This window comes from Curcuma longa, unplaced genomic scaffold (assembly GCF_044706935.1).
Source record: "Curcuma longa cultivar G26 ecotype Majalengka, Jawa Barat unplaced genomic scaffold, ITB_CL_G26_1.1 contig_19037, whole genome shotgun sequence".
In the NCBI taxonomy this organism is placed as follows: domain Eukaryota; kingdom Viridiplantae; phylum Streptophyta; class Magnoliopsida; order Zingiberales; family Zingiberaceae; genus Curcuma; species Curcuma longa.
In genome coordinates this window covers 1-25,769 of record NW_027430980.1, presented here as the reverse complement: position 1 = coordinate 25,769, position 25,769 = coordinate 1, and the positions used below count along the sequence as shown (strand labels likewise).

General features: G+C 34.6%; 2 protein-coding genes across 2 annotated transcripts; both read left to right on the top strand.

The window, feature by feature from the left end:
* Nucleotides 1-1,570: 1,570 nt before the first annotated feature.
* Nucleotides 1,571-20,422, top strand: LOC141817012 (protein EXPORTIN 1A-like). Its single transcript, XM_074704721.1, has 20 exons — nt 1,571-1,975; nt 2,478-2,594; nt 5,962-6,054; nt 6,158-6,229; nt 6,378-6,485; nt 6,552-6,634; nt 7,662-7,800; nt 7,928-7,996; nt 8,209-8,286; nt 8,413-8,475; nt 8,580-8,624; nt 10,323-10,430; nt 10,512-10,610; nt 11,372-11,575; nt 13,156-13,215; nt 15,752-15,862; nt 16,769-16,866; nt 16,947-17,055; nt 17,421-17,486; nt 20,382-20,422. Exons 1-20 carry the CDS (start codon nt 1,880-1,882, stop codon nt 20,385-20,387), a joined length of 1,824 nt encoding a protein of 607 aa, XP_074560822.1. The 5' UTR covers nt 1,571-1,879; the 3' UTR covers nt 20,388-20,422.
* A 1,588-nt stretch (nt 20,423-22,010) lies between these two features.
* Nucleotides 22,011-25,764, top strand: LOC141817011 (uncharacterized; the record flags this gene model as incomplete). Its single annotated transcript, XM_074704720.1, has 3 exons — nt 22,011-22,152; nt 22,199-24,484; nt 25,196-25,764. Coding segments are annotated over exons 1-3 (2,997 nt in total), but the record flags the coding sequence as incomplete, so codon positions are not given.
* Between the last annotated feature and the right edge of the window lie 5 nt (nt 25,765-25,769).

The window sequence follows — 25,769 nt, the reverse complement described above, 5'->3', positions numbered from 1 at the left end:
CCTCTTAGGTTACTGTCATAATTTTTTACTAATTAATAAATATCATATGTAAATCTATACATAATTGCTCTTTAGGATATTAACATATATTTTTTTCTAATTTAATAAATATCATACGTAAATCTTATTTATTTTTAATGCTTTTCAATTAGAAGATTATAATTTTTTATCATTAATTTTCAGATCTATTTTTTATTTTTTTAAAGTTTTATGATATAAATTATTAATTTAATACTCTTTTGGGAACATTTATTTCAGGATTATTATTGATGACCTTGATAATCTATCTAAATTTATCAATGATAACCGTGTTTAACTTAATTTATGATTGATTCCTAAATAATACAATATTATCATCATATAAAAAAAAATTAGTAAATATGTTATAAATTTGAAATGCGATTACCTTAGCAGCCTAAGGTTTTATGCGATTCCGAAAGTTAAAACTGAGTTTATTGAAATGTATCATAAAACCTAATCGAAACTGAGTTAATTAATTCAATAAATTTTAATTTAAATACTTATAAATTAAAAAATAATTTATTAAAATTTAAAAAATAGAATTAATAAATTATATTTGTTAATTAAAAAAATTATTTTATTAAAATAATTATTTTAATAAAGTAGTTTATTAAAATATATATAAATTTATTTTAAATTAAAAAAAATAAAATTAACAAATAATATGGATTAATTTAACAAATTATTTTATTAAAACAATTATTTTAACAAATTATTTTTATTAAAATATATAAATTTATTTTAAATTTTAAAAAATTATAAATTTTCTTTTTATAAATGATGAATTTTTTATCATCATTAATAATAATATTATTAATTTGATTTATTCTTGAAATAAATTAAATTAAGGGTAATATAGTAAATAACAAATTAATTATATTTTATTCTCTTCAAATAAATAAATCAAATAAAATAATATTAAATCATATTTTATATCTATAACTTTAATAATATGATTACTAATTTGTATTATTTACACACTAATTTAGCATACGAGAAAAAGATTTTCTACTCTAACATCTTATTCAATGAAAATAATATAAAATAATAATTAATATTATTTTTTTAATCAAAAGATAATTCTTAAATATTAAGGAGTGACGATATTTATATTGTTTAAATTATCTTAATGATTAATAAAAATTTATTATAAAATTAAATTGATCATTAATTTAAAAAATTAAATATTTAAATTAAAAAAATATCAAATAAATTTATGCTAATTAAAAAAAAATGATTTATCTCTTTTTCGTCACCCTTTTTCGGCCCCTTAAACTCAACCGGTCTGTGAGTCTGTCGGAGAGACCGCAGTCTGGAAGCGTTCATCATATCTCTACGCCGAAATGTCCGAATTAACCCCGCCTCCTCCGGAAAGGATGCCCCTCGACGAGATACGGCGGCCCATCCACAGCGTTTTCGTATTTCCCAGTTCCCACCAAGCCAGAGTGGCAGCCTCGTGATTAGTGCCCAACGCCCTGCCCTCTTTCCCATCCCCCACAAAACCCCAAGCCCCCGAGGCCGCTTCCCCAATCTCCCACGGCCACTATATTTCCCTCTCGCGTCCGCCCTCGACTCGATCGCGCTGACGGACGCCGAAGAAGCGAGCGAATACGAGGGAGGGAGACGGTGGGAGGCGGAGAGAGGAAAAGAGAGGGCGAAAGCAGAAAGGAAAACCTGGTGGTATTCGAACCCAATCCGCGCTCGCGGCGAGGACGAAGAGGAGAAGGGTTAGGGTTTGGGAGACCCCCCTGCTCGTTGTTCTCTTCACCTCTCTGCTCGTTTGGAGATTGATCTGCGTTCGAGGCTTCTAATCGGTGCGCTTTCTGAAGTTTTCTGGTTGGATCTGCGGCTCGGCGTGATGGCGGAGAGATTGAGGGATTTAAGCCAGCCGATCGACGTGCCCCTGCTGGATGCGACCGTGGCCGCATTTTACGGGACGGGATCGAAGGAAGAGGTTTTCTTGCTCACCCGTGATTAGCATTCTCTTTGTTCTTGTTTGTTGTGTGGGTCTTCGAGGAAGTTGTTGCTCCTCTTAGGTGGGCGGTCCCTGAGATTTGCAAGGTTTAGTTGATTGTGTTTTGGGTGTTATTGCCACTTGATCCTTTAAATCCAACCAACTTAAGCCAGTGGAACTTGCTTCTAGAATCAACCCACTCGTTTTCTTGTTTTCCTCAAAATGGTCTATTGCATCAACTGTGTGACTGTGGATTTAAATACATTTGCATTTTATTGTGAAATTTCTAATCTAAGTAAACGTGTTGTTGGAAAAAAATGATCTGTTTATTTTTGCTCCGACACACTTCTTAGCACTGCAATGAGCAATTGTTCCAGTTGTCTAGTTAACTCATCCTAGCACTAATACGGTGCTTCATGATGTCATAGAGTCTGTTCTAACATAAATATTAAATTTGTCTATTTAATCATAGAGTTTATTCTTGATTGTTGTCTTGACACAGAGGTCAGCTGCAGATCAGATACTGCGAGAATTGCAAAACAACCCTGACACCTGGCTACAAGTGGTTCACATTCTACAAAATTCACAAAACTTAAATACCAAGTTTTTTGCCCTACAGGTTAGTTCCAAACTGTTGTTTGCTTCATTGTTTTCATACGTCTTCTAAGATGGTACCAAACTAGACTTGTCATATGTTGGTACCCAACACTGATATGTCTCAAGTTAATGAAGAGTCTGCATCAAGTCTAGTTACAATTTATTGTCAGCTTGCGCTTTCCTATTTTGGTTTTCAGTAGGACAACATGTATCTATATGCTAGTTATCCTAGAATGATCCGTGGATAGAATAGCTGAGGGCAAGGCTGTCAAACTCACTTTCCTTCCTAGAATTAGTGAAGGCTATTGGTCGTGTTGGAAGATCAGCTTTATGATTCTTCAAGCTAATTACAAATAAAAAACAAATTGTCATGAGGATGTTTGTTCTGATAGCCCATTTGAAGCCTTTGTCTGGTCTGGTTCCATTCTACATAACTATGTTGTTTTTTTACTTTTTTAGACATGAGCTTCTAGTGCACCTAAAGAAAATGTAGGCCAAGCTGTGATGAATGCATGCCCAATAAAGGCAAAAGGTACAATCAGGCATAAAGAGTGGTATGCTTGCAATTTCAACTGTAAATACTCTCGTGTAAGGTTAGAGAGAGTGGGTGTTTGAGTGGGAGGTGGGTGGGTTCACAAACGGCAAGATGGATGCCTTTGGATACAAAATTTGAATGCAAAGAGTAACACAGGTGAGCAAATAGGAACACATTTTTGCAACATGTTCATCACTCACTAAACTATTCAGAATGATGCATTTTTTAATGCCACAAAATTTCTCAAGTGCATTGTATGAACCTTGAACTAATGGTTTATAATGTGAAAAAGATCCCATCTTGCACGAGAGCGTGACATGCTAATATAATAGAAAAGGAAAAAGATATGTACACCTGCAGCAATTACCATGAAAGGTTTTTGCCTAAACAATTTATGGTCCTCAACATATTCATACACTTGATTTCTATAACCTCATTGACGTGGGCTCGTGCACCTCGTGTACTTTCTTGTTTATAATTTGGCATGTCCTTCCTCAACCTTCTTTTAATTGCGAGGGTTGTCAGGGTAAGAAAGTTATATTCTGATCTGATCTATGCAGATTTAAGTAGTTGGGCTTTTGGTAGTCCACACACAAGCACACAAGATTTCTTGTCTCATGTGTGCGTTTCAAAATTGGTTGTTCCTATTTGCTTTATTGAGGGCAAATCTTGGTGTTTGCATGGCAAAGTTCCAACAATTGCTTAAGTTAGGAATGTTGAAAGCTTTGATATTATTGCAGTTGCAATTGTGTTTGAATGACTCGCTAAATTTATGTTATTTAACATTTCCAACTGAGTTAGACCTTGTGAAAATTTTCCTCGAACCAAGATTTAAAAATGCATATTCAAACAATATATGGTAGATACATTGCACGATGCATTCATGAAATGCAGAGGCACAAACAATCAATTTTAAAAATTAATAAAACAACATTTATATTAATAAAATGACTAATTTGTATTTTAACAGAGTATTAATCAACATATCTTATTCATACAAGTAAGCATTTTAAGTGTTTATCACACTCAAAATTAGTGTTTAACACTTACTAGTTGTAACCTACCAAATGAGACAATTTAGTGTTTTAGTCAATTTAGTTGAGTCTAGCAGTGTGATTTACAAAATAATAACATTAACATGATGTTACTTGGTTCTAGCAATGTGATATTATGGTTTAATTAAACATCTGTTATCTGATATATGAAATTATTATATTTTCCTTTTTTTAATTTTTTTTTTTACCAATTTTGATCTACCATTATGCCTTGACAATAAGACTGTGTCTATCAGGAGCAATTTTGACAACCATGTTTGAAACATGTTTATGGCATAGTATAGGTTAAGATTTTTATTATAAAAAATATGACTAAAATGACCTTAAGCTGAAATGCATTGGACTATGACAAGAATTTTGATTAGCGGTGTTGCTCATAAAGTTAGTATGCCAATTTACTCTAACACCGTTACTTGCAATTATTTTTTGACGAAATCTAGTTATAAGTGCACTAGATATAGTTCATATGAGCCACATAAATTGTATTTTTCCATATAGCACAGGTATACCAAAATTGGCTCAATCCTGCTATGTTGTTCAAGTATAGATATGGTGCACGCTGATATTGACACAATTATAAGTGTGGGTGTCTAACAAAAGTCGAATTGGTGTAAAATTGCTGAGATATATTGTTTTAATTTATTGAAACAATTGTTTTATCTGTATTTTTTCTCTCATGTGTTGTTAGAGAGCAAGGCTTAGTTTGACACAACTTATGCAGCTGTGAATAGTGTTAGGAGAAGTAGCTGTGGAGATCTCAAAAACTCTGAAACCCTCCCTAAAGCTGACTGTAACCAGCCCATAGATTTCTGGTTTTAAATTTTTGGTCGATTCTACTTTTTTGAATTTATTTTTAAGAATTTGTATGAGGCTACTTTCCTTCTTCCCATGGCCTGAGCAGATTTCTTTTCTTTTCTTTTTTTTTTTTTTTTTGCGGCAAACCTGACTTAATCTAATCCAATTTTCATACAAGTAGAAATTTTGCCCCTGAAATTGACCTGGGCTAATCTCGTAGGTATAAAACAAAACTCTACCAAAAAGCAACTCAGTTAAACCTAACTTGGAACATACTGCAGAACCTGATCCAACCAGGGTTTGTCCTGCTTTCCTCCAGTCTTTCAACTGAGGTTGGCTAACCTGATTTGACCTGTAAGCATTCCAGTGGATACTGGAAAAAAAAGTTGAAAAAGCAGTTCCCAGGAAGTTTATAGTGAGCTAGAAAGCTGCTGTTAATAAATATATGGTTTTTATATTTAGATGATTTATATAAATTAGCATTGTAAGAGTTAAAATGGCTAAAAATGAAATTGTTAATTAATAATTACCATAGTTTAATTGGTTACTTTGCGTTTGAATTATATTAAGTAATCTAAATAATGAATATGAGATTTATTTTAAATATCCAATAAATAAAAATAAATATACCTGTAATCTTAAAATAACCATTACTAGTTTTGATGATAAATTAAGAACATAAATTTGTGAAGTACCATCTCAAATATTCATCTAATTGATTAAACTAATATTTAAGAATAATATGAGGTTGCTGATATGGGGCATAATGAAGTTAAAATATTATAAAAATGCTAAAGTGCATGTGAGATGCACAGATGGTGCTTTCCTACAAAATCTTTATGAAGTCCCTTTTGGATGAAATTATTTAAAACTAGTCAAATTAGCTTTTGTGGACAAATCACATTCACACAACTTAATTTGAAAACTAATGTGCATTTCCAGGTATATTTTCATGCAGTACTGAGCCTGTTAACCAATGATTTTCTCCTATACCCATCTCTTAGGTACTAGAAAATGTCATTAAATACAGATGGAATGCCTTACCAGCTGAACAACGAGATGGAATAAAGAATTACATATCTGATGTCATTGTACAGGTAAGTATCAATTTGTTTGTGAATGTCTGTTTTCTCTTCTTCACTTGCCATTTTAGTCCCAACTGTTCTTAATTGTTTATGTCACTTTTGAACTTTTAATCAGCTTTCTAGTAATGAAACCTCTTTCCGGAAGGAGCGATTGTATGTTAATAAGCTTAATGTCATATTAGTGCAGGTAATCCACTGATTCCTCACTATTATATTTTCCAATGTTAGTCTTTTTGACTGTTGCTTTCCATTTTGATAAAGGATATAGTTGGTGAACTGGCCGTTATTTCTATATTCCCCTCATTTTTCTCAATCCCATGCATTTTTCCATGCAGGTCGTAAAGCATGAGTGGCCAGCCAGATGGCAGAGCTTCATTCCTGATCTTGTCTCAGCTGCTAAGAGCAGTGAAACAATTTGTGAAAATTGTATGGCTATACTAAAGGTATATAGCTCCTTAATAATTGCATTCTGGCAACTATGAATACTAAAAAGGTTGCCATTTATACAGCTTTTGAGTGAAGAGGTTTTTGATTTCTCGAGAGGAGAGATGACTCAACAAAAAATAAAAGAACTAAAGCAGTCATTAAATAGGTATGATTTATATGATCTTTGTTTGGCTTCCTGTTTGTCTGTTGTATAAACTCGTATTATGGTAATAAAGGGTATCTTGTATTACCTCTAAAATGGGAGACAGGAACTATTGATTAATATGATTGTTATTTTTATGTTCTGATTGCAGTCTCTTCTTATTTGGGATCTCTGTGGTACCAGTCAGGAGGTTATTGCTTCCTGTACTGGAATTCTTAAAATTGACAAATGTTAATCTGGATCAGCTCTGCCAATCTGGGTTTGTTTCGAGGGACCAAACATCAAATATCAAATATCAGCCTATATGCACCATGAGGCTCATGCTATTACCTAATTCTAAAACTTTTAAAAATATAGAACAAACAATGTTGGTGAATTCATTTAGGGTTTAGAATACCTTAATGTACAGGACATTATTTAGTGGTTTGAGCAAATGTTGAGAGGTGAACTGCCCCTTTATGGGTGGTCTCCAGGGAATGATGATTTGGTATTCTTGCGGTGTGGCCTTACACGCAACCAAATAGAAGGAGAAGTTATATATATCTGATTCCAAATTATTGTGATGCATGGAAATAATCTTGGTTTAATATGCTAACATGTTTAGTTGTTACTGAAATCAACATTTCAAACAAATATTTATTATTGTAAATTCAAAGCTAAAATAAAGAAATTGTGATGGAATTGCATTCAAATGTTTTTATCCATTGTTTGGCCTGCCAATTAAGATGCTTCATTTGGTAGACTAAGATCTTTAATCACATAAAAAGTTGATATTTATTAACTCTTGAGTTCAGTTTACACTCTTACACATAGTCTTCTCCTTTACTGGGATATCAATTTTGAAATTACTGCTTCAATGAAACTCTCCTTTGTTCACTGCATGATTAAGGTTATTTCATTGAATGTTGGAATGACTGATAATCGAAATTCTATTTAATTTTGCTTGTCATTCTGTTGCAATGATGTCATGTTGTTTTTTAAAAGTTTTACCACCTCATATTTTGTAATGAAATATACCTTTTCTTTTCAGTGAATTTCAGCTCATCCACGAGTTGTGCTTATACGTGCTATCAGCCTCTCAAAGAACAGAGCTTGTCCGAGCTACTTTGGCTACGCTTCATGCCTTTCTATCATGGATTCCACTTGGCTATATATTTGAATCTCCGCTGGTTTGTTCTTTGATGACCACTACTGTTTTATTCATCAATGTTTTTTGTCATGTGGTAGAGGATGCAACAAAAATTTTCAAAAAAGTTGAGGTGAAAATTACTATAATATTTTGATAATATTTTTCAGCTGGAGATACTCTTGAAATTCTTTCCCATGGGATCGTACCGGAACCTTACTCTGCAGTGTTTGACAGAGGTTTGTGCCTTATATAATTTCATCTTACACTTAGTTTATGGTGTCTTTATGCTACTATCTAGTAAAGGAATAGTTAATCTTCATCCATGATCAAACAATATTTAGGCTAGTGTCATGAATTTGAATATGTAGTAGTGATTAGGTGGTTATCTTCACGGCTACTGATAATTAGATTTATTTTATAATGGTATCTAATTTCTCCTAATTTATAGGTTGCAGCGCTTCAGTTTGGTGACTTTTATGATCCACAATACGTGAAGATGTATACAATATTTATGGCACAATTACAGGCATGTTTGTTTTAATGGTCTTTTTTTATTTGTTTTTCTTATACCTTTGATTTCTGTTTTTTTTGTGTTGTCTATTCATTCTCACATTTTGTGGACAGTGATAGTCTTTACTATTTTAACATGTAGACTATTATCCCTCATGGTACAAATTTCGCAGAAGCATACACCAATGGTTCTAGTGAAGAGCAGGTATATCTTTATTTCCACAGGGATTAGTTGTGTAAATTTTTTTGCGCTAATAGTTTAATTAACTATTTCTGTGGACAAACTATGCTAACTTTATCTAATTGTAGGCTTTCATTCAAAATCTTGCGCTCTTTTTTACTTCATTTTTCAAGGCAAGTTTGTTCCTCTTTAGCTCTGACTTCTTGAAGTTGATTATTTATTCCAGTACTCAAATTGTATATATATAGTATAAGGATGGGAATGTTCTATATCATCTCTTTTAATACAAATTTCTTGGCAGGTGGTGGCTTTCTTTGTTTGTTTAAAAACATATTTGAGCTAACTTGATTGTGTTCATTGATTATTTACATCTAGCTACAAGATTTTGATCTCTGATGAATAGGGCAAACAAGTTGCCATTAGAAAGATTACACAATTTTTTCAGATTAAGCTTGGTGTCAATTTCAATCTTTTGAGATTGTTCTAATTTGGTCATTTTTAACTTATCTCTCTCTTCGCCTTTCTCACTCCCCCCCTCTCTCTCCCTTATGCTCTGTTTACTTAACCCTAAATCCTCAGGGTAAAGGAAATGCATCCTTTACTTATTTACCTTAATTGAGGAAGCTGAGTGAGATCAATCCATTAAATTGTTTATTTAGAACAAAGGAAAGAAAGCTAAATTGTTTATTGTCCAAAATACCCTGTCATTCCTAAATACTCAAAAACCTTTATTTTTTTATTCCTTGAAACACATTCAACGAATGACATAATTTGAAACATTTTTTATATATTTATTCGTCAAGTTTTTTCTTAATTTATATTTACCAAAAGACATTTGATATTTGCAAACTAGATAAATTTAAAATTAAACGGAGTTTAGGTGCAATTGGACCCGTTGGTTCACTTTGTTTTTTTGTTGATAGAGATTGTTGTCCGTCTGGTAGAAGACGTTGAAGATCCTTGGCGGCTGGATGCGTGGCTGTGCAGCATGGTTGGAGAAAGAGGAGAAGAGGAGAAAGGGTTGGCGGAAGAGGATAATAGGAGAAAGAAAAAAAAAGATGATAAAACCTAGGGTAATAGGGTTATATAAATTGGTGATTTTATTATGATAGAAGGAGATTTATGTAATTGTTTTTTTTTTTAACTTTCCTTCCCCTTTCTTTCCACCGAATTTGGTGGACTTGAAATTTTCCCTCAAAATCATCCACGGAAGGATGATTTTTACTAGATAAAGTAAATAGGGGAAAACTTTTTTTCTCTTTTATCCATCCGGGGGGGGGGGGGGGGGTAAATTCCTTAACAACAACGTTCTAATTTCTGATTTGATCATTTGTTTTCTCTTTCTCTTGATTTTCCATGGTAGTATGCTTGATATATGGAACATTGGCACCATTGGAACTCATTTCCTGCAATTATGCTGGTCATTGTGGCAATCATTTGTTTGCTGCAACATCAAGTCTGTTTATCTTGTTTGTTCAATGCTTTAAATCCCATGAAAGATTAGGAGATTTGAGGTGCAATTGGAGATTTAAAAAATCATTTAATCTGCAAACCAAGTGGCAACCTAGTAGGTGGATTTAGTTGGAGGACATCAGAGCAACTAGGACTAATAAAAGGATCACAAAGACAAAGTGGAATATTCAATGTTGTAACTCTGACCAAATTAGATTTTCATTCAATGATATTAGTTTAATTAGTTTAACATTTTTTCTTGTTATGTGCCTTGTAGAACTTCTGTAAAGTGTGTATACTGGAATGAGACTGTATATGCAGTCTCCTAACTAAGACTTTTCATTGTTATCTCCATGTGTCAGTGAAAACAACTTAACCAAGTTGACTACTTTCATGTAACTCTCTTTATCTCTTTTCAGTCTCACATTCGTGTACTGGAATCAGCTTCTGCAAATCGAGGTGGACTATTGATGGGTCTTGAGTATCTTATTGGTATTTCATATGTTGATGACACTGAAGTTTTTAAGGTATCACAAATTCATACTCACACTTGGCAAAATTTTTGATGTGAAATCTTATATTGTTCAACCTTTTGAATGTTTATGCAGGTTTGCTTGGACTATTGGAATTTACTAGTTCTAGAGCTGTTTGAAGCGCATCACAACTTGGAGAACCCTGCTCTTACTGCAAGCTTAATGGGTCTTCAGGTATCCTTACATGCATGTATAGTTAACCATCTTTTATTCTTTATTTTCACACCTATATATTTTTTAATATATCCCTTGAAATATTTATAAAAGCAAGGTGCATCCATCTGTTCATCTCCATTTTTATAGCATACTACTGAAAGATCTTTTGCTGAGGTACCTAGGTCTGTTTCCTATGATGTAATTTACAGTTATCAAAACCTGTAGATGAGTATTTCAAATAGATATTCTATAATGTTATTTTAAGAAAATTCTGCAAAAGTTATTGTTTGTTCATGTTTAAATATTGTCATCCTCACCTCTAAATAAATGCTTGGCATTTTTTGCATCTAATGCCTAAGGATTTGTTCTGTCATTTTAAGAAAGATTACATTTTGAACTAATGGGACAAGGTTTGCCTACTCCTTTACGTAATGAATATTTTAGATTATTGAAGCAGGCTTGAATACTTTTTGTTACTTACATGACACTTACACCAGCATCTGTACAGATGATGGTAGTTAAATTACAAAGACATTCCACAAATGATCTTTAAGCATCGATCATGTTCAGTGTGCTTTTGTCATATTGTTCAAGTATCATTGTGTTCATTCCTTACATTCATCTCCCTGCAATCTGTTCACCATGACTATCACAAAAAATCTCTTGGTTAGTTTTTAATTTCCATATCTTAGTTTATATCTTCTTTCACATTATCACATTGTTAAGTTGCTTACACTTTTTGCAATCCATTTAACAATGACATTCACTTTTCTCTTTAGCCTACGCTCATGCCAGAGGTGGTTGATGGCCTTGCTTCTCCTCTTATTCAGAGGCGGCAACTTTATTCAGTTCCATTGTCCAAGTTAAGAACACTCATGATTTGTCGTATGGCTAAGCCAGAAGAGGTTTTGATTGTTGAAGATGAAAATGGAAACATAGTTCGTGAAACTATGAAAGACATTGATGTTCTTGTTCAGTATAAGGTTTGTGGTGGAATTTTTGCATGGAAAATTTATTTTTTATAGTACCCTTATATGCATATACAGTCCTTTGCCTCACACTGGTGCCACTATCATATGCATATATTAGTCCATACGCTTTCAATTTTCAATTTGATTGTACAGAGAATTATTATTTACTAATTCTCAATGATTAAGATATCATTTAATTATCAATAGAGACTGATGGTAACAAACAGTTCGACACTGTTATTGAGGCCAGAACACCTGCTGAAATCTAAACATTATGTCGAAGGTGGCCAATGAAACTTTTATGCCACAAGATCTCATAGTGGATCTTAGAGTGGTCAAAATGGCCTTTTACAAGTGTGAAACCTTGGTTGCGAGCAAGCTTCCATGGTTAGTGAACTTACATGGTAGCATGAAGATCTTGTTCTTCTTCCTCTCAGTTCTGCTGATGGGGCTGATACTATCTTGTACCTACATACGTATGCTGGTGGCAACAAAAACCTTTACTTCTTTGCCAACAATTGGAACCAGAATCACTACTTTAAACCTTCATTCAGATAAGTTAGAGGAAATTTAGGTGGCAAGCAAGCTCCAGTGGATAGTGATTGCAAATGGTAGGATGAATGTTTCCTCTCATCCTCTTGATTGGGGCTGATTGCTATCTAAGTATATCCTCCTGATTAGGGCTGACACGATCTATTACCAACACAGTTTGCTGGTTGGCAACAAAACCTGCCATCTTCCCACCCAGTATTCTGTCTTTTGATTGGGGCTGGCACTATCTTGGTACTTCCTTCTTTTTGTGAATGACTTATCTGGTACCAATCCACAATATGCTGGTTGGCAACAAAATCTGTCTGCCTCATCACCAGAATCGTCTGATATTTTGAACCTTGATTTTACCTAACTTATATTTTAGAATAGACTAGATGTGATTCAGTTGCATCTTCCAATATGACTACTGAATTGCTGCTGCAAAGTAATACAGAGTTAGTGAAATTTTATGAAGATTCAATCATGATTCAATTCGTAGTGAACAACTTCGAGTTTACACAACTGTTGCAGCCTTTGCACGTCATTTTATCCATTAATTTTTCTTAGTATTTCTTTTCCCATATTTTGTTACCCGTAATAGATGTATATTACTTGTGTATTAATTTTTTATTAAGTTAATAATAATTTAAGCCATATCTTGATGAATGAGATTCAATTTGAAATATTTCTTAATGAGGAGTAGTTATGCATCAACATTTGACCACATATTGCATATGGTAATCCCACCACATTATGTCAACAGACACTTTTAAAACCTTGGTCATTTTGTTCCCAGTTTGAAATTGCTTTTGTGCAATTGCATTTCAGTCTAAAATTTATGTTTCTGTTTGCTTGAATTTTCTTTCAAAAATTGATTTCTGATTTAATGAGTTCACAATAGTGAATATTCTCTTAATGTTCATTGAATATGTGTTAAATTTTTAGTATCAAAATGCAATGGTAATGCAGAGGGGAGAACACTCATTGCATACTTTGTAGTATACGGTATTTTGATTTCTGTAGTTTAACTTTGTTTGAGATTGTATGATTCATTGTTGCAGATAATGCGAGAAACATTAATATACATGTCTCACCTTGATCACGAGGACACAGAGCAACAGGTACAGCTTATGATTCCTTTTTGTCATCTATTTTGTTTGAGAACCTATTTACTATGCATAATATCTAAGTCATAGCATGTCTTAAAATTGATGGTCACTTATGTCAATCGATCTTGGTCTATGGACTCCATAAGTAATCCAATCTTATGTTCATACATACAGTATGGCCAAACTTGGTGAGCTATAAAGGATACTTTTGTAGGAGTGGATTTTTGAATTTGGTACCATGATTTTCCATAACATTATAATTAACACGTACTTCCCTCTCAATTCAACTTGAAACTGTGAAATTTGGCTATATTTATTTTGATCATTTAATCAAATTCCATATTAATTTTTTTATCAAAGGGCATATACAACTTGAGATTTCATATGGTGTAGAGATCAGATTGTTGGTTATACTTCCATTTTGTCACAATTACTCTATTACATTTTTCTTTCCTTTCATCAGATTATCCTCCAAAGATTTTTCATTTTTTGAACTAATTGCAAATAGAATAGGGTTTATTTGTAAGCCTATGTAACCTAGCGATCTAATGTAAAATTGATAAGGCAATATACATAAAGGTATAAGGAATGACCTTAAGGCAATAGTCTTTATAATTTTTCCTCGTTAGCATGGTTGCAGGGCACAGAGCTTTATTGAGCAAATTGGTGCAGTTCATGTGCAAGGCTATGAAACTGATGAAACTTTCATTCCGTTGTTGAGAATTGCAGGATTCTGCTCCTCGTGGCACTAGATCTAGTTGAGAACAGCTTACTGACGTTATTGAATTTCAGTGATCTGTTGGTTTCATTCCATTCACCTCAGCTTTGCTCGACCTCGCATCTCATCCGTGCAATCTTTTCATCCTCTGCGCAAAAAACTTTTCTCCTCTTTACTGTGCCACCTCATTTCTTTCTTCTTTGCACTATTTCTTCTGTGTTTTTTTATTAACAATGTCATCCCTTCGATCCAGTTGCTATTTGGCTTTGTAATCTATTTGCAAATCTTTTCATGTTTGCTTCTATGCCACTGATTTATGATGTTTTTACTCTTGGTGCTTTGGTTGATTAGAATAAAATTTTTGGTGCATTTTGTAGATTTTGCTTTCATTTTAGTTTTTGGCATTATCTACAAAAGATGGTTCCTACTTACAGAGTCTTAAGTATAAAATTTTCAACTAGGTAAATATTTTCAATTTCCATTCCCTATTCAAATCACAAAGTGTCTCTACTCCTTTTCCTTAAGTCCATTCTGATGTGTGGAATACCTAGTTGTGTCCCTCTGTGGTTGGGTTTTAAGTATTTTGTAGTGTTCTTCGATGATGATTCACACATGCCATGACTTTTCCTCATAACAGAGCAGTCTGAAATTTTCTCTATTTTCTTTAGTCTAAATAAAGTTTTTTAACCCTTGTCCATGCATTGGAAAGTGAGAATGCTAGAGATTACCTCTTTAGGACTTCTCAATCTTTCTTTTCTAGTCAATTTGGTCAACAACAGTGATCTTGCTCTTATAAATCTCAACAGAATAATGTGATTGACAGGAAGAATAAACATTTCTTTGAGATTGCAAGGGCAATACGTGCGAGGATTCCTTTGCAATTTTGGAACAGTCATTATGACATCATGTCATCTTATAAATCATGCATTTTTTTTTTGTTTTTTCATGGTCATGTTCTTTCAATTCTTTTCCTTTGTGATACATGATACATTATACATATACTCTTCGACCATGTATATTGGGGTTCACTTTTTGGTTCATGTCTCATCTTCATGGGTGCCTTAAGTTTATTGTGTGTCTTTGTTGAGTGTTATATGTTGCAGAAGAAGAATTATGGTTGTTATTCTCCTGAGTTTATAATTTTTGTTACTATTGTTGTAATTTTCTTTTAGTCCATTCCTTTTCTCTTCACCTATCCTTTCATTTCTAAGATGATAGCTTAGATACTTCCCATGCTTGCTTTTTTATTTATTATACAATCTTCTGCTCCTTAGGCTTACTCATTAATCTATTCCACCATCTTAGAGATTTGGCCATTGCACATGGTAGATGACCACATTCCAAGCCAGTTGCGATTGCCCCATTATAGCACCTTGGACCCTTACCCCTTCACATTCTTATGTTTCTTTGGCTTTACGTTGTTTTTCCTTCACAAGTTTGGAATCTGATAAGATTTCCTAGATGAGTTGATGACATCTCCTGTTTGTTCAATATGTTCAATTTGTCTGATGGTCAGTCCGAGAGGGAACACACAGTTATATGATACACCTGTCTATGGTATTGATTAAATTGATATATTCTCTCTAATGGCTTCAATTACTTCCTGTCCACCTCTTCCTTTCATTTGTTGCTATCTAATACTGGCGAACACTTCAATTAGATGTTAAAATGATCTTCATGGTGTCTAGATGAGGAAGTGTATATGGAGAAACTTTGAAGTCTTCTTGTGCATAAACTGAAGCAGTCTTTGTATGAGTTGAAGCAATTTCCAAGTTTGTGGGTTGGTAAAATTGTTTCTATATGATAACATATGTACATTTCTCATTGCAGATGTTGAAGAAGTTGAACAAGCAATTGAGTGGAGAAGAATGGTCGTGGAACAATTTAAACACATTATGCTGGGCCATTGGATCAATATCAGGATCAATGATGGAAGAGCAAGTATTCCCTCTCTTTTGGTATCATTAGAAATTACTTATATCTTTGATACAAATGTGGGCTGCAAGTGCTTTAGAAAGTAATTTAATTGCTCTTTAGCATTTTCAAAATTTGCTTATTTATATTGATACTTGGCGCAACAGTAAAGTTATTGTCATGTGATCATGGTCATGGGTTCAAGTCGCGGAAACAACCTCTTGCAATACATGGTAAAGTTGCATACAATAGATTTAATGTGGTTTGAGCCTTTCCTAGAACCTCACATTGGCGGAAGCTTCGTGCATCAGGTTGTCTTTTATTTTGATAAGTCACACTGATCGTTAAACTTTGAAATTGTCTCCCAATAGAGATTTAATTTCCACTTTCATGTCCGATTTTTATTTTGATTTGTTTATTTTGGTCTAACTAGGTTTGTGATGTTCTAACTAGTCGGAACATTGTATAGTGTTACATATTGCTTATATTCTTAGAGAAGTACTATATTATGTAATTATAGGCTCATGCTTGTTAATAGAGGTTAGGCATGTTCTTGCAGAAGGTATTAAAGATCATAGGCATGTTCTTGCAGAAGGTATTAAAGATCATTCATGCTGTTGTATAACAGTGTTCATCTTCATGCAGACTGATAGAAAATATGTTTTTGTAATTTTCAAACATGATTGTTCAGAGCAGAATCTAGCTTGCAGTAAACTTGGGATATATTTTCCTGATTAAACCACATAATGTTGTATTTTTGTCATTACTAATTTTGTTTCATAGAATTCTTAGGAATAATTGGTCAAGTTTCTGTTTAGATGGTTGAAATTGCTTTGCATTTTTACCTTTTTTTGTTTAATTAATACTTTTGTCATGATTTTCTATATACAGATTAACTACTTATCTCGTGTCTAATATTTTTGATCATGACAGGAAAACAGATTTCTAGTAATGGTCATTCGTGATTTATTGAATCTTTGTGAAATTACAAAAGGAAAAGATAACAAGGCTGTGATTGCGAGTAATATAATGTGAGCAAAGTTCTTTGTTGTGTGGTTTCTTGGTGTCATATATTTGGTTTCTTTACAATTTATTGTGTTTTGAATTTTAGGTATGTTGTGGGACAGTATCCACGGTTTCTCCGAGCCCATTGGAAGTTTCTCAAAACAGTAGTGAATAAGTTATTTGAGTTTATGCATGAAACTCATCCAGGTGTTCAGGTAATTGATTTGCTTGTTACTATTTAGTTTTACTATTTCTTAAATTACTGTCACAGCATTCTACACCATAGGTTTTTTTATTTGACTGGTGAATGTCAGGTTACAGCTTAAGTAAAAATCTTCACTAAATATGACCCCTTGTAACTTGCACAACTAGATATTGATGTTGAATATGCTCTTTAACCTACATAAGTCACATCTACGAGGCATGGTGCTAATACTGATTTTTAATTATTCTCCTTTTGTCTGGAAAAATGGGTAAATTTAAGAATATGTTTTTGGATGAGATTTTTTATTTTAAGATCTCAGCTGGGGCCTGTTGGTTAGTGGTCCTGCTGAAGCTGTTGTGAATTTTTTGTTTCCAGGACATGGCTTGTGATACTTTTCTGAAAATTGTCCAGAAATGCAAGCGCAAATTTGTGACCACCCAGGTAACTATGCTTATTAATAACTAGTTCAAGTAGTATATTTACATTTTTGTGTTCTTCAGATCTGTTTGATCCAATTCTATTGTAATTTTGGGCTAGTTGAATAACATTCAAATGATAATACAATGTCCTGCTGAATAATGTTTAAATAATAGCACAATGTTATTCAGCTGTGTGACACATTTGGATGACATGGTCTAGATAAAAATATATCTTAAGGGATTTGATCATCTGTTAAACCACATGAATCTTTTTATTTTTTTGTCATTATTTCTGCTTCTCATTGTTGTCTGTTACTCTTATTCCTTGTCATCCCTCTATTTTTTACTTTGGTCTTTTAAAATTTTTTACAATATATAATTTTAAATTTTTAAATCACTTACTGTGCTGAATATCTGCCTTGCACATTGAGCAGTTCATAACTTAGTATTGTTGAAGTTAAGATTTATGAGAACTTATTGTTTGGCCAGTTAGATTTAGGACAGTTTTTGATAGTTAATTTGCATTGAAATAATGAAAGTATTCTTAAAATTAATGAATATTTAAAATATAAATTAACAAGAAACTTTTAGATTAAAAAATATCATAAATTCATTTGCATAAAGAAACATATCATATCGTCTGACCAACATGCAGAATAAGTACAAGAAGTGGAACCACTATACTGAACTGTTTAGTTAAATTCTCCCTACTTTTCGTGTTGAGACACAAAATACTATCCTTCCTCTCTTAGGTAGCATAAAACTTATGTCCATTAGTCTAGTTTGGAAGCTTATTCCTCCACAGTCACTTGTGTGAAGTCTCTTCTTCTCAATAGCCTCCCTCCAACATCGTGAAATAGCCACGATAGTTATTTGGATCCACACTTGTAATAGATACTTATATCCAAGATTGATAACATAGCTTTATACAATGATTTAAGCCTTAATTTTAGTAGATGCTCCATAGTAATGGATTGTGAAGATTGCAGCTATTGATGGTTGAAAAGAGTTTTGTCCAATTGCATCCTAGATACCCTAATTACTCCATTGACCATTTCATTAATTAAACAGGGAGAATATTGAATTATAATTGAAAATAAATTTACAATCAATATAGTATAACATATAAAAATGTTATTATATATGATGCAATAAATATTTTGCAAATAATAGATAATATCTTTTTATTTAATTATATAATAATACAATATAATTTATTGTATAAAATATATTAATTCTATGTTAATAATAAATATATGAATCAACAATGAGGTTCTAAAAAGTAACTTATATTTGTTTTCTACTTTTCATGTTAACTTTCTCTTTTTGTTATTTTCATGATATGATTTTAAAGAAGTTAATTTGCCAAACACATTGTTCAATATCATGTCCTACTTGTATAAAAAATTGAAGTTGAAATAAGGGTAAGGAGATCCATCGAAGCAGGGCCTAACATGTGCATTTGATGTTCTTGATATAAAAGCCTACCACCTCAGTTTAATATTTCCTGGACAAAATGATGTGTATAGATGTCATTGAAATATGAAATTAGACGGGATAGTGGATAAATTCTTGTTAGATTATCAAATATACAATATGGTCGATTAAGTTTTACCCGATGTGTAGGTAGATTATGAGTTACTTGTATCTACAAGTTTTAAGTATCTAGGATTGATTTTGTAAGAGGATGAAGCAGTCAATATAGATGTTTTACATATGATATAAACAAGATGATTGAAATAAAGGAGATGTTAGGTGTTCTTTGTGATCATAAGGTATCCTTAAAATTTAAAGGGATGTTCTACAAAATGGTAGTTAGATTTGTTATGTTATATGCAATTGGATGTTAGGTTATGAAGCAAGCACTTAGCAGAAGATGAGAATTGCAAAGATAAAGATGTTAAGGTGGATGTGTGGACATACTAGGATGAACATCAAAAGGGAGCCTAAAGAAGACTTGGTTAGCAATGATAAAGTAGGATAAAATTCATTTATATATATATACGATTTTGATATTCTGTGCGACTACCTCGTGCGCGCCCGTGCGCGACTCGCGATCCATCGTCCATCACGTGATTGCGAGCCAGATCTGACCGTCCAAATGTGGGAATGCACAGTTCCGTCCGTCTGACCCCCGCCGCTTCCAGCCGCTCTTGCCTCGTCGTCCGGTCACCGTCGGCCGCCGGACCGGGCCCGATCGACACGCTACTCGCCGGCGCGTCGGTCGGCGTCGGATTCCAATCGGATTGTGGTTCGGAATCCGGCCAATTTGGCCGGAACGCGGCCGGCAATGGCACGCGGCGTTTCCGGCCAAATCGCGGTCGGATTCCGGCCAAATCGCTGCCGGAGACCAGCCGGGTAAGGACCGCTGTCGCACGCCGATCCTTCCTCGGTCGGTCTCCGACTGTGATTTGACCGGAATCCGACAGCGATTTGGCCGGAAACGCTGCGTGCCACTGTCGGCCGCGTTCCGACCAAATTGAGCCGGATTCTGGCCACAATCCGGCCGGAATTCGACGCCGGCCGACGTGCCGGCGAGTGGCGCGTCGATCGGGCCCCGTCCAGTGATCGGATGACTCGGCGAGGGCGGCAGGGGTCGGTTGTGTCGCGCAGTGTGGGTCGCGCAGAATATTAATTCTCTCTCTCTCTCTCTCTCTATATATATATATAGATAATGATGATGATATACTAGGGATTGAGCCTAATGACGTAGGAGAATTTATATAGCCGATCCTACTTAATGGGATAAAGGCTTGATTGTTGCAGTTGGTTGCTAATTTGTGGCTATGTTGATTTATTCAAATGGACCGTGCAATTTTTTGTTTCTTGTCTTTTATATTCTGTTTCAATATAGAATCTGAGAAGAATAGCTTTGGCGCAATGGTAAAGTTGTTGCCGTTTGACCTGGTGGTTACAGGTTTGAGTCGTGGAAACAACCTCTTGCAATGTAAGGTAAGGCTGCATACAATAGACCCTTTCCCAGAATCCCGCATTAGCAGAAACTTCGTACACTGGGCTAACCTTTGTATAGGTTCTGAGGAGTTTAGTAATAGCAGAATAATTATCTGTCAATGTAGTTAAACAGATGAGCTTCTTTTTATGATGAGTTATATAAGATGTTTGTTAATATACAAGCAGACTGTATCTGTGCTTAGTTTTGAATAAAAATTATAATGAATTTTACACTGGCATTGGTTGAGTGAAAAATCAAATTAAAGGGGTGAATTTTCATGGTTTGAGATTGCTTGATTGGTACATCGTCCTTTTGTTGTGTTTCATGTGTTTTGAATGAACAAGCATAGATATAGAAGAGCAAGAGGGTTATGAAAGGATCAGTAAATCTGAAACCCAATCTAGTAAATCTGAAACCCAATCTAGTAAGCATAATCAATGTGCTAGATTGGGCAGTCAGTATGACTCAGTTTATTTAGCTTTCACTACAATACTTTACCTATCAGTTTCTGTGGATGTAACATACATCTAATCCTCTGTCTCAGTTAAAACTGAGCATGTTTTTACCTTAGCCTGATAATCAGTTCATCCATGAAGTTGTAGATGCTGCATCTTCACTCTGTAGTTTAATATGGTGTTTAAGCTTAAATCTGTAATATCCTCTCTTCTTCTTTTGTTCTGAAATTTATGCTCTTGATCTCTAGTCTGTAGTTTTAATATAATGTTAAGTCTCAATCTGTAATATCCTCTCTTCTCCTTTTTCTCTGAAATTTGCAAATTCTCTACCGTTTTCTTTTTGGTGTATGTAGTTGGTCATGTTCTTTATACTTGTGCAAATGAAGAGTTCAAGGTCTGATGTTGTTTGATAATTAATTTTTTCTAGAAATCTTTCTGAAGCAGCATAAGTCTTTTTGTTGTAATTTACATTACTCTCATTTTTTGTCATTGTTTTCAAATTTGGTTGAGTCCATCCCAGATTGCTCCAGTTATTGGTTTTATCTTTTAACTGGAATTCAGCCACTTGAAGAACCCTCACTGAAGGGTGCTAGAAACATAAAATTGTCCTGAATAACTACAAATATGGAGGATATAAGAGGAATTTAGGGAACGATAGTTGAATCAGCCGAATTTCCTAAGAAATTAGATGTGATTTTACTCAACTTGGCAGTTTCAATATAGAAATTCTGCCAATGTGTAGCAGATGCTAGGAAAGAGGGGTCATCCTAGCAGTGAGCAACGAGGAAGCTGAAAATAGCTTAAAAATAAAAACAAGAGAGAAAAGGATGCACCATAATCTCAATCTTGTGAATGAGTGATGATGATCTAAGAAGGATTCATAAAAAGTGATTTTTGAGGAGTGAGAAATGGTCATGTTTGGTCATCATATATTAGGGTTATTTATTTATTATTAAAATTTACCACAACCTATTTGGGACACTCTTGGGGAACCTAGTGGCAAATTTGATTACTTAGTGGATTACTCTCCACCAGTAAGGCCACCTGAGTACTATCTTCCTATCACACCAACTGGGTGGGGAGATAATGATAATGATTCCAATAGCCGCCTAATCAGAAGCCCAATCTGAACGACAGCATGGATCCAGATCCCTGGACTAATCCATTCGCAGCAAAAGGTGGTGGGGAAGAGCGAATTCCCTGTTATGGATGGATTAGTGAAAGTGAATCAGAAGAAGAACCAGTGGTAATTGATCCAAGAACCAGAAGAAGAACCGGTGGTAATTGAGGTAATTGAAAAATCGGAGGTAATTGACCCAAAAACAGAGGAGTATCAGACAATAGCAGTCCATGCAGAGCTTGATTATCCAATATTAAGAAAGTTTGCAGAAAATCAGGAGGCAAGAAGAAAAGAGCAGCATATTTATTCTTCAACAAGTGCAGTAACATCTCCATATACCCCAGCAAGGGATACTGCTATGGGACCTCCTGGATATCCACCTGCTGATCAGAGGCCAGAAAGACCTCAGCCTATTTATGAACAGCAACCTCCAAAAACCAGATTCAGGGGAGGTAGTAATAATGAGATGTGGACTCTTCCTTCAGCACAGCAACAAGGAGGTGCAATGTTTGTAATCCCAGAACAGATTGGTTTATTTCATGATGTTTTCTCTCGCTGGGAGTCCATTACAAAGAACCATGTTGCAAGCCAAGCCTTTACTGATGGCCGGGATAAAGCAGAATACATAGAAAATTTGCTGGGAGAAACTGAGAAGTTAGTCTGGATACAATGGAGAATGAGTTACCCCCAGGAATATGAAGGCTTAATAAATACTAGTGATGGAAGGGATGGTACCCAGAATATACTGTCACAAATTAGAAGGGTATTCTCTTCAGAAGATCCAGCCCAAGGGTCTACTGCTATTCAGAATAAAGCCTATAAAGACTTGGAAAAATTGTCTTGTGATAACGTTAAGGACGTTGTCAATTATCTGAATGATTTTAAAAGGTTAGCCTCAAAAACTGGTAGGTTATATGCAGGACCAGAATTATCAGAAAAACTTTGGCTCAAAATGCCTGATGACCTTGGGGATAGAATTAAAGCTGCTTATGATGAAAAATATTCTGGATTAACAGTAGGAGTTTTGCCCAGAATTATTTTTGCTTATGAATTTCTTGAGCAGGAATGCAGGGATGCAGCTTACAAGAGAAATCTTAAAAATTTATCATTTTGCAAGCAGATTCCCATCCCAGGATATTACAAGGGACCAAAAACGTATGGAGTTAGAAGATCAAAAACATACAAGGGCAAGCCTCATGCAACTCATGCCAGAATAGAGAAGAGGAAGCATCTGGTCAGAAATAAGAAATGTAAGTGTTATTTATGTGGACAGGAAGGACATTTTGCAAGGGAATGCCCTAATGAAAGAAGGAATGTCAAACGAGTTGCAATCTTTGAGCAACTTGACCTTCCAGAAGATTGTGAAATCTTGTCAGTACAAGAAGGTGAAGATCAGAGTGATGCTATTTTTAGTATTTCAGAAGGAGAAGAAGGCACTGAGGATTTGCAAAGGTCAGTTCAGACCCTTTTGTTAAATGAATCTACATTTATGCTTGGTCAGATTGATGGAGGTTACAGACCTCAAGTGAAGGTAACAGATGAGCAATTAAACTGCCAGCATGACTGGCATCATAATGAAGTAATTGTTCCCCCACAATCAAGTGCTTGTACCTGCTGCAAAAGGATGACCTTGCAAAGGGCCAGGATTCATTGCCCTAAATGCCTGGTTACATCCTGTAATTTATGTGGGCCATATTACTTCATGAAGGAAGTACCTGTTGAACCTTCTGCACCGGCACCTTTTCTGCCTTATAAACTTCTCAAAGAACAGCAGTACTACATCTCTTGGTGTGAAGGAGAAATTGAAAGGCTACAGAAGGAGGTAAAATTTTACAAATCTCAATATGAATCAGTTTTAATTAAAGATTTGGAAAAAGATTTTCAGAATTTAAATCCAGAAAAAGGGAATGAAATTCCTGAGGAAGAAGAAGAGGAATTCACCAATGCTATATTAGGAGAGCAGATCAGCAACTTAACTGGTGAAGGACCAAGACTAATTAAAAACATGCTGTATAATTTGTTGGTAGAGATTGATATCCCAGGTACTCCTAAATTTTCACTTAAAGCTATTTTGGATACTGGAGCTACAACCTGCTGTGTAGATAAAAATTCAGTTCCAGCATCTGCTTTGGAGAAAAATACATTTATGGTAAAATTCAGTGGTATTAACTCTCAGCAAACTGCTGACATGAAGATGAAGCAAGGAAGGATGTTCATAGGGGATAATATATTCAGAATTCCATACACTTATAGTTTCCCTATGATCCTTGGTGATGGTATTCAAATGATTATCGGATGTAATTTTATCCGAGCTATGCATGGAGGAGTTCGGATTGAAGGAAATGTGGTAACTTTTTACAAGCATATAACTACCATTAATACTTTACCTGCTGTAACATCTGCTGCAGCAATTGAGGAATTGGACATGGATGAAGATGAATATATACAAATTCAGGAGATGGTGGCATCCTCAATTGGACAACCTCAGGAAAGTTTTAAGGTACATTTTGAACCACTCCTAAGGGAATTAAAGGAACAAGGATATATTGGAGAAAATCCTTTGCAACACTGGTCTAAAAATCAAATTGTCTGTCATCTTGATATTAAAAATCCGGATTTTACTATTGAAGATAGACCTTTAAAGCATTTGACACCCTCCCAGAAGCAGTCTTTTACTAAACATGTTGAAACTTTGTTAGAACTAAAGGTTATTAGGCCTAGCAAAAGTAGGCATAGAACTACTGCTATTATTGTAAATTCTGGTACTTCTATTGATCCAAAGACAGGAAAAGAGGTTAAGGGCAAGGAACGGATGGTTTTCAATTATAAGCGCCTTAATGATATTACTCACAAGGATCAATATAGCTTACCAGGAATAAAAACAATTCTTCAAAAGGTGGGCAAAAGCAGAATTTATTCAAAGTTTGATCTGAAGAGTGGTTTTCACCAGGTGGCTATGCATCCTGACTCAGTTGAGTGGACGGCATTCTGGGTTCCTGATGGACTTTATGAATGGTTAGTCATGCCATTCGGTCTCAAAAATGCACCTGCGGTATTCCAAAGGAAGATGGATAACTGCTTTAAAGGAACCAGTGAGTTCATAGCTGTTTATATTGATGATATTCTGGTTTTCTCTCAGAATGAAAAAGACCATGCTAAACATCTCAGAATAATGTTGGATATCTGCAAGAAGAATGGTTTAGTCTTGAGCCCCACAAAAATGAAAATTGGTGTGTCTGAAATAGAGTTCTTGGGAGCAGTATTGGGGAACAATAAAATCAAGCTTCAACCCCACATTATCACAAAGATTGCGGATTTCCAAGAGAAGGAATTACTTTCAAAGAAAGGTATGCGATCTTGGTTAGGGTTACTAAACTATGCACGGAATTATATCCCTAATCTGGGAAAATTACTTGGGCCGTTATATGCGAAGACTAGCCCAAATGGTGATAAACGAATGAATTCTCAGGATTGGAATTTGGTTAAGCAAATTAAAACCATTGTGAAAAATTTGCCAGCTCTGGAAATCCCACCTGAAGACTGCTATGTTATTCTTGAAACAGATGGGTGTATGGATGGTTGGGGAGGTATTTGCAAATGGAAACCACATAAATTTGACCCAAAGTCTTCTGAGAAGATATGCGCATATGCTAGTGGCAAATTTAATCCCCCAAAGTCCACTATTGATGCTGAAATTCATGCTGTGATGAATTCCCTGGAAGCATTGAAAATATATTTCCTTGACAAAGAAGAGTTGGTAATTCGAACAGATTGCCA

What these genes read in the sequence shown, in the direction of transcription:
- LOC141817012 (XM_074704721.1), top strand. Translation starts at nt 1,880, where the DNA reads ATGGCGGAGAGATTGAGGGATTTAAGCCAGCCGATCGACGTGCCCCTG. An exon ending in ATGGTTCTAGTGAAGAGCAG is followed by an intron (nt 8,476 to 8,579) that starts GTATATCTTTAT and finishes ATCTAATTGTAG; the next exon opens with GCTTTCATTCAAAATCTTGC. An exon ending in AAACTCATCCAGGTGTTCAG is followed by an intron (nt 17,056 to 17,420) that starts GTAATTGATTTG and finishes TTTTGTTTCCAG; the next exon opens with GACATGGCTTGTGATACTTT.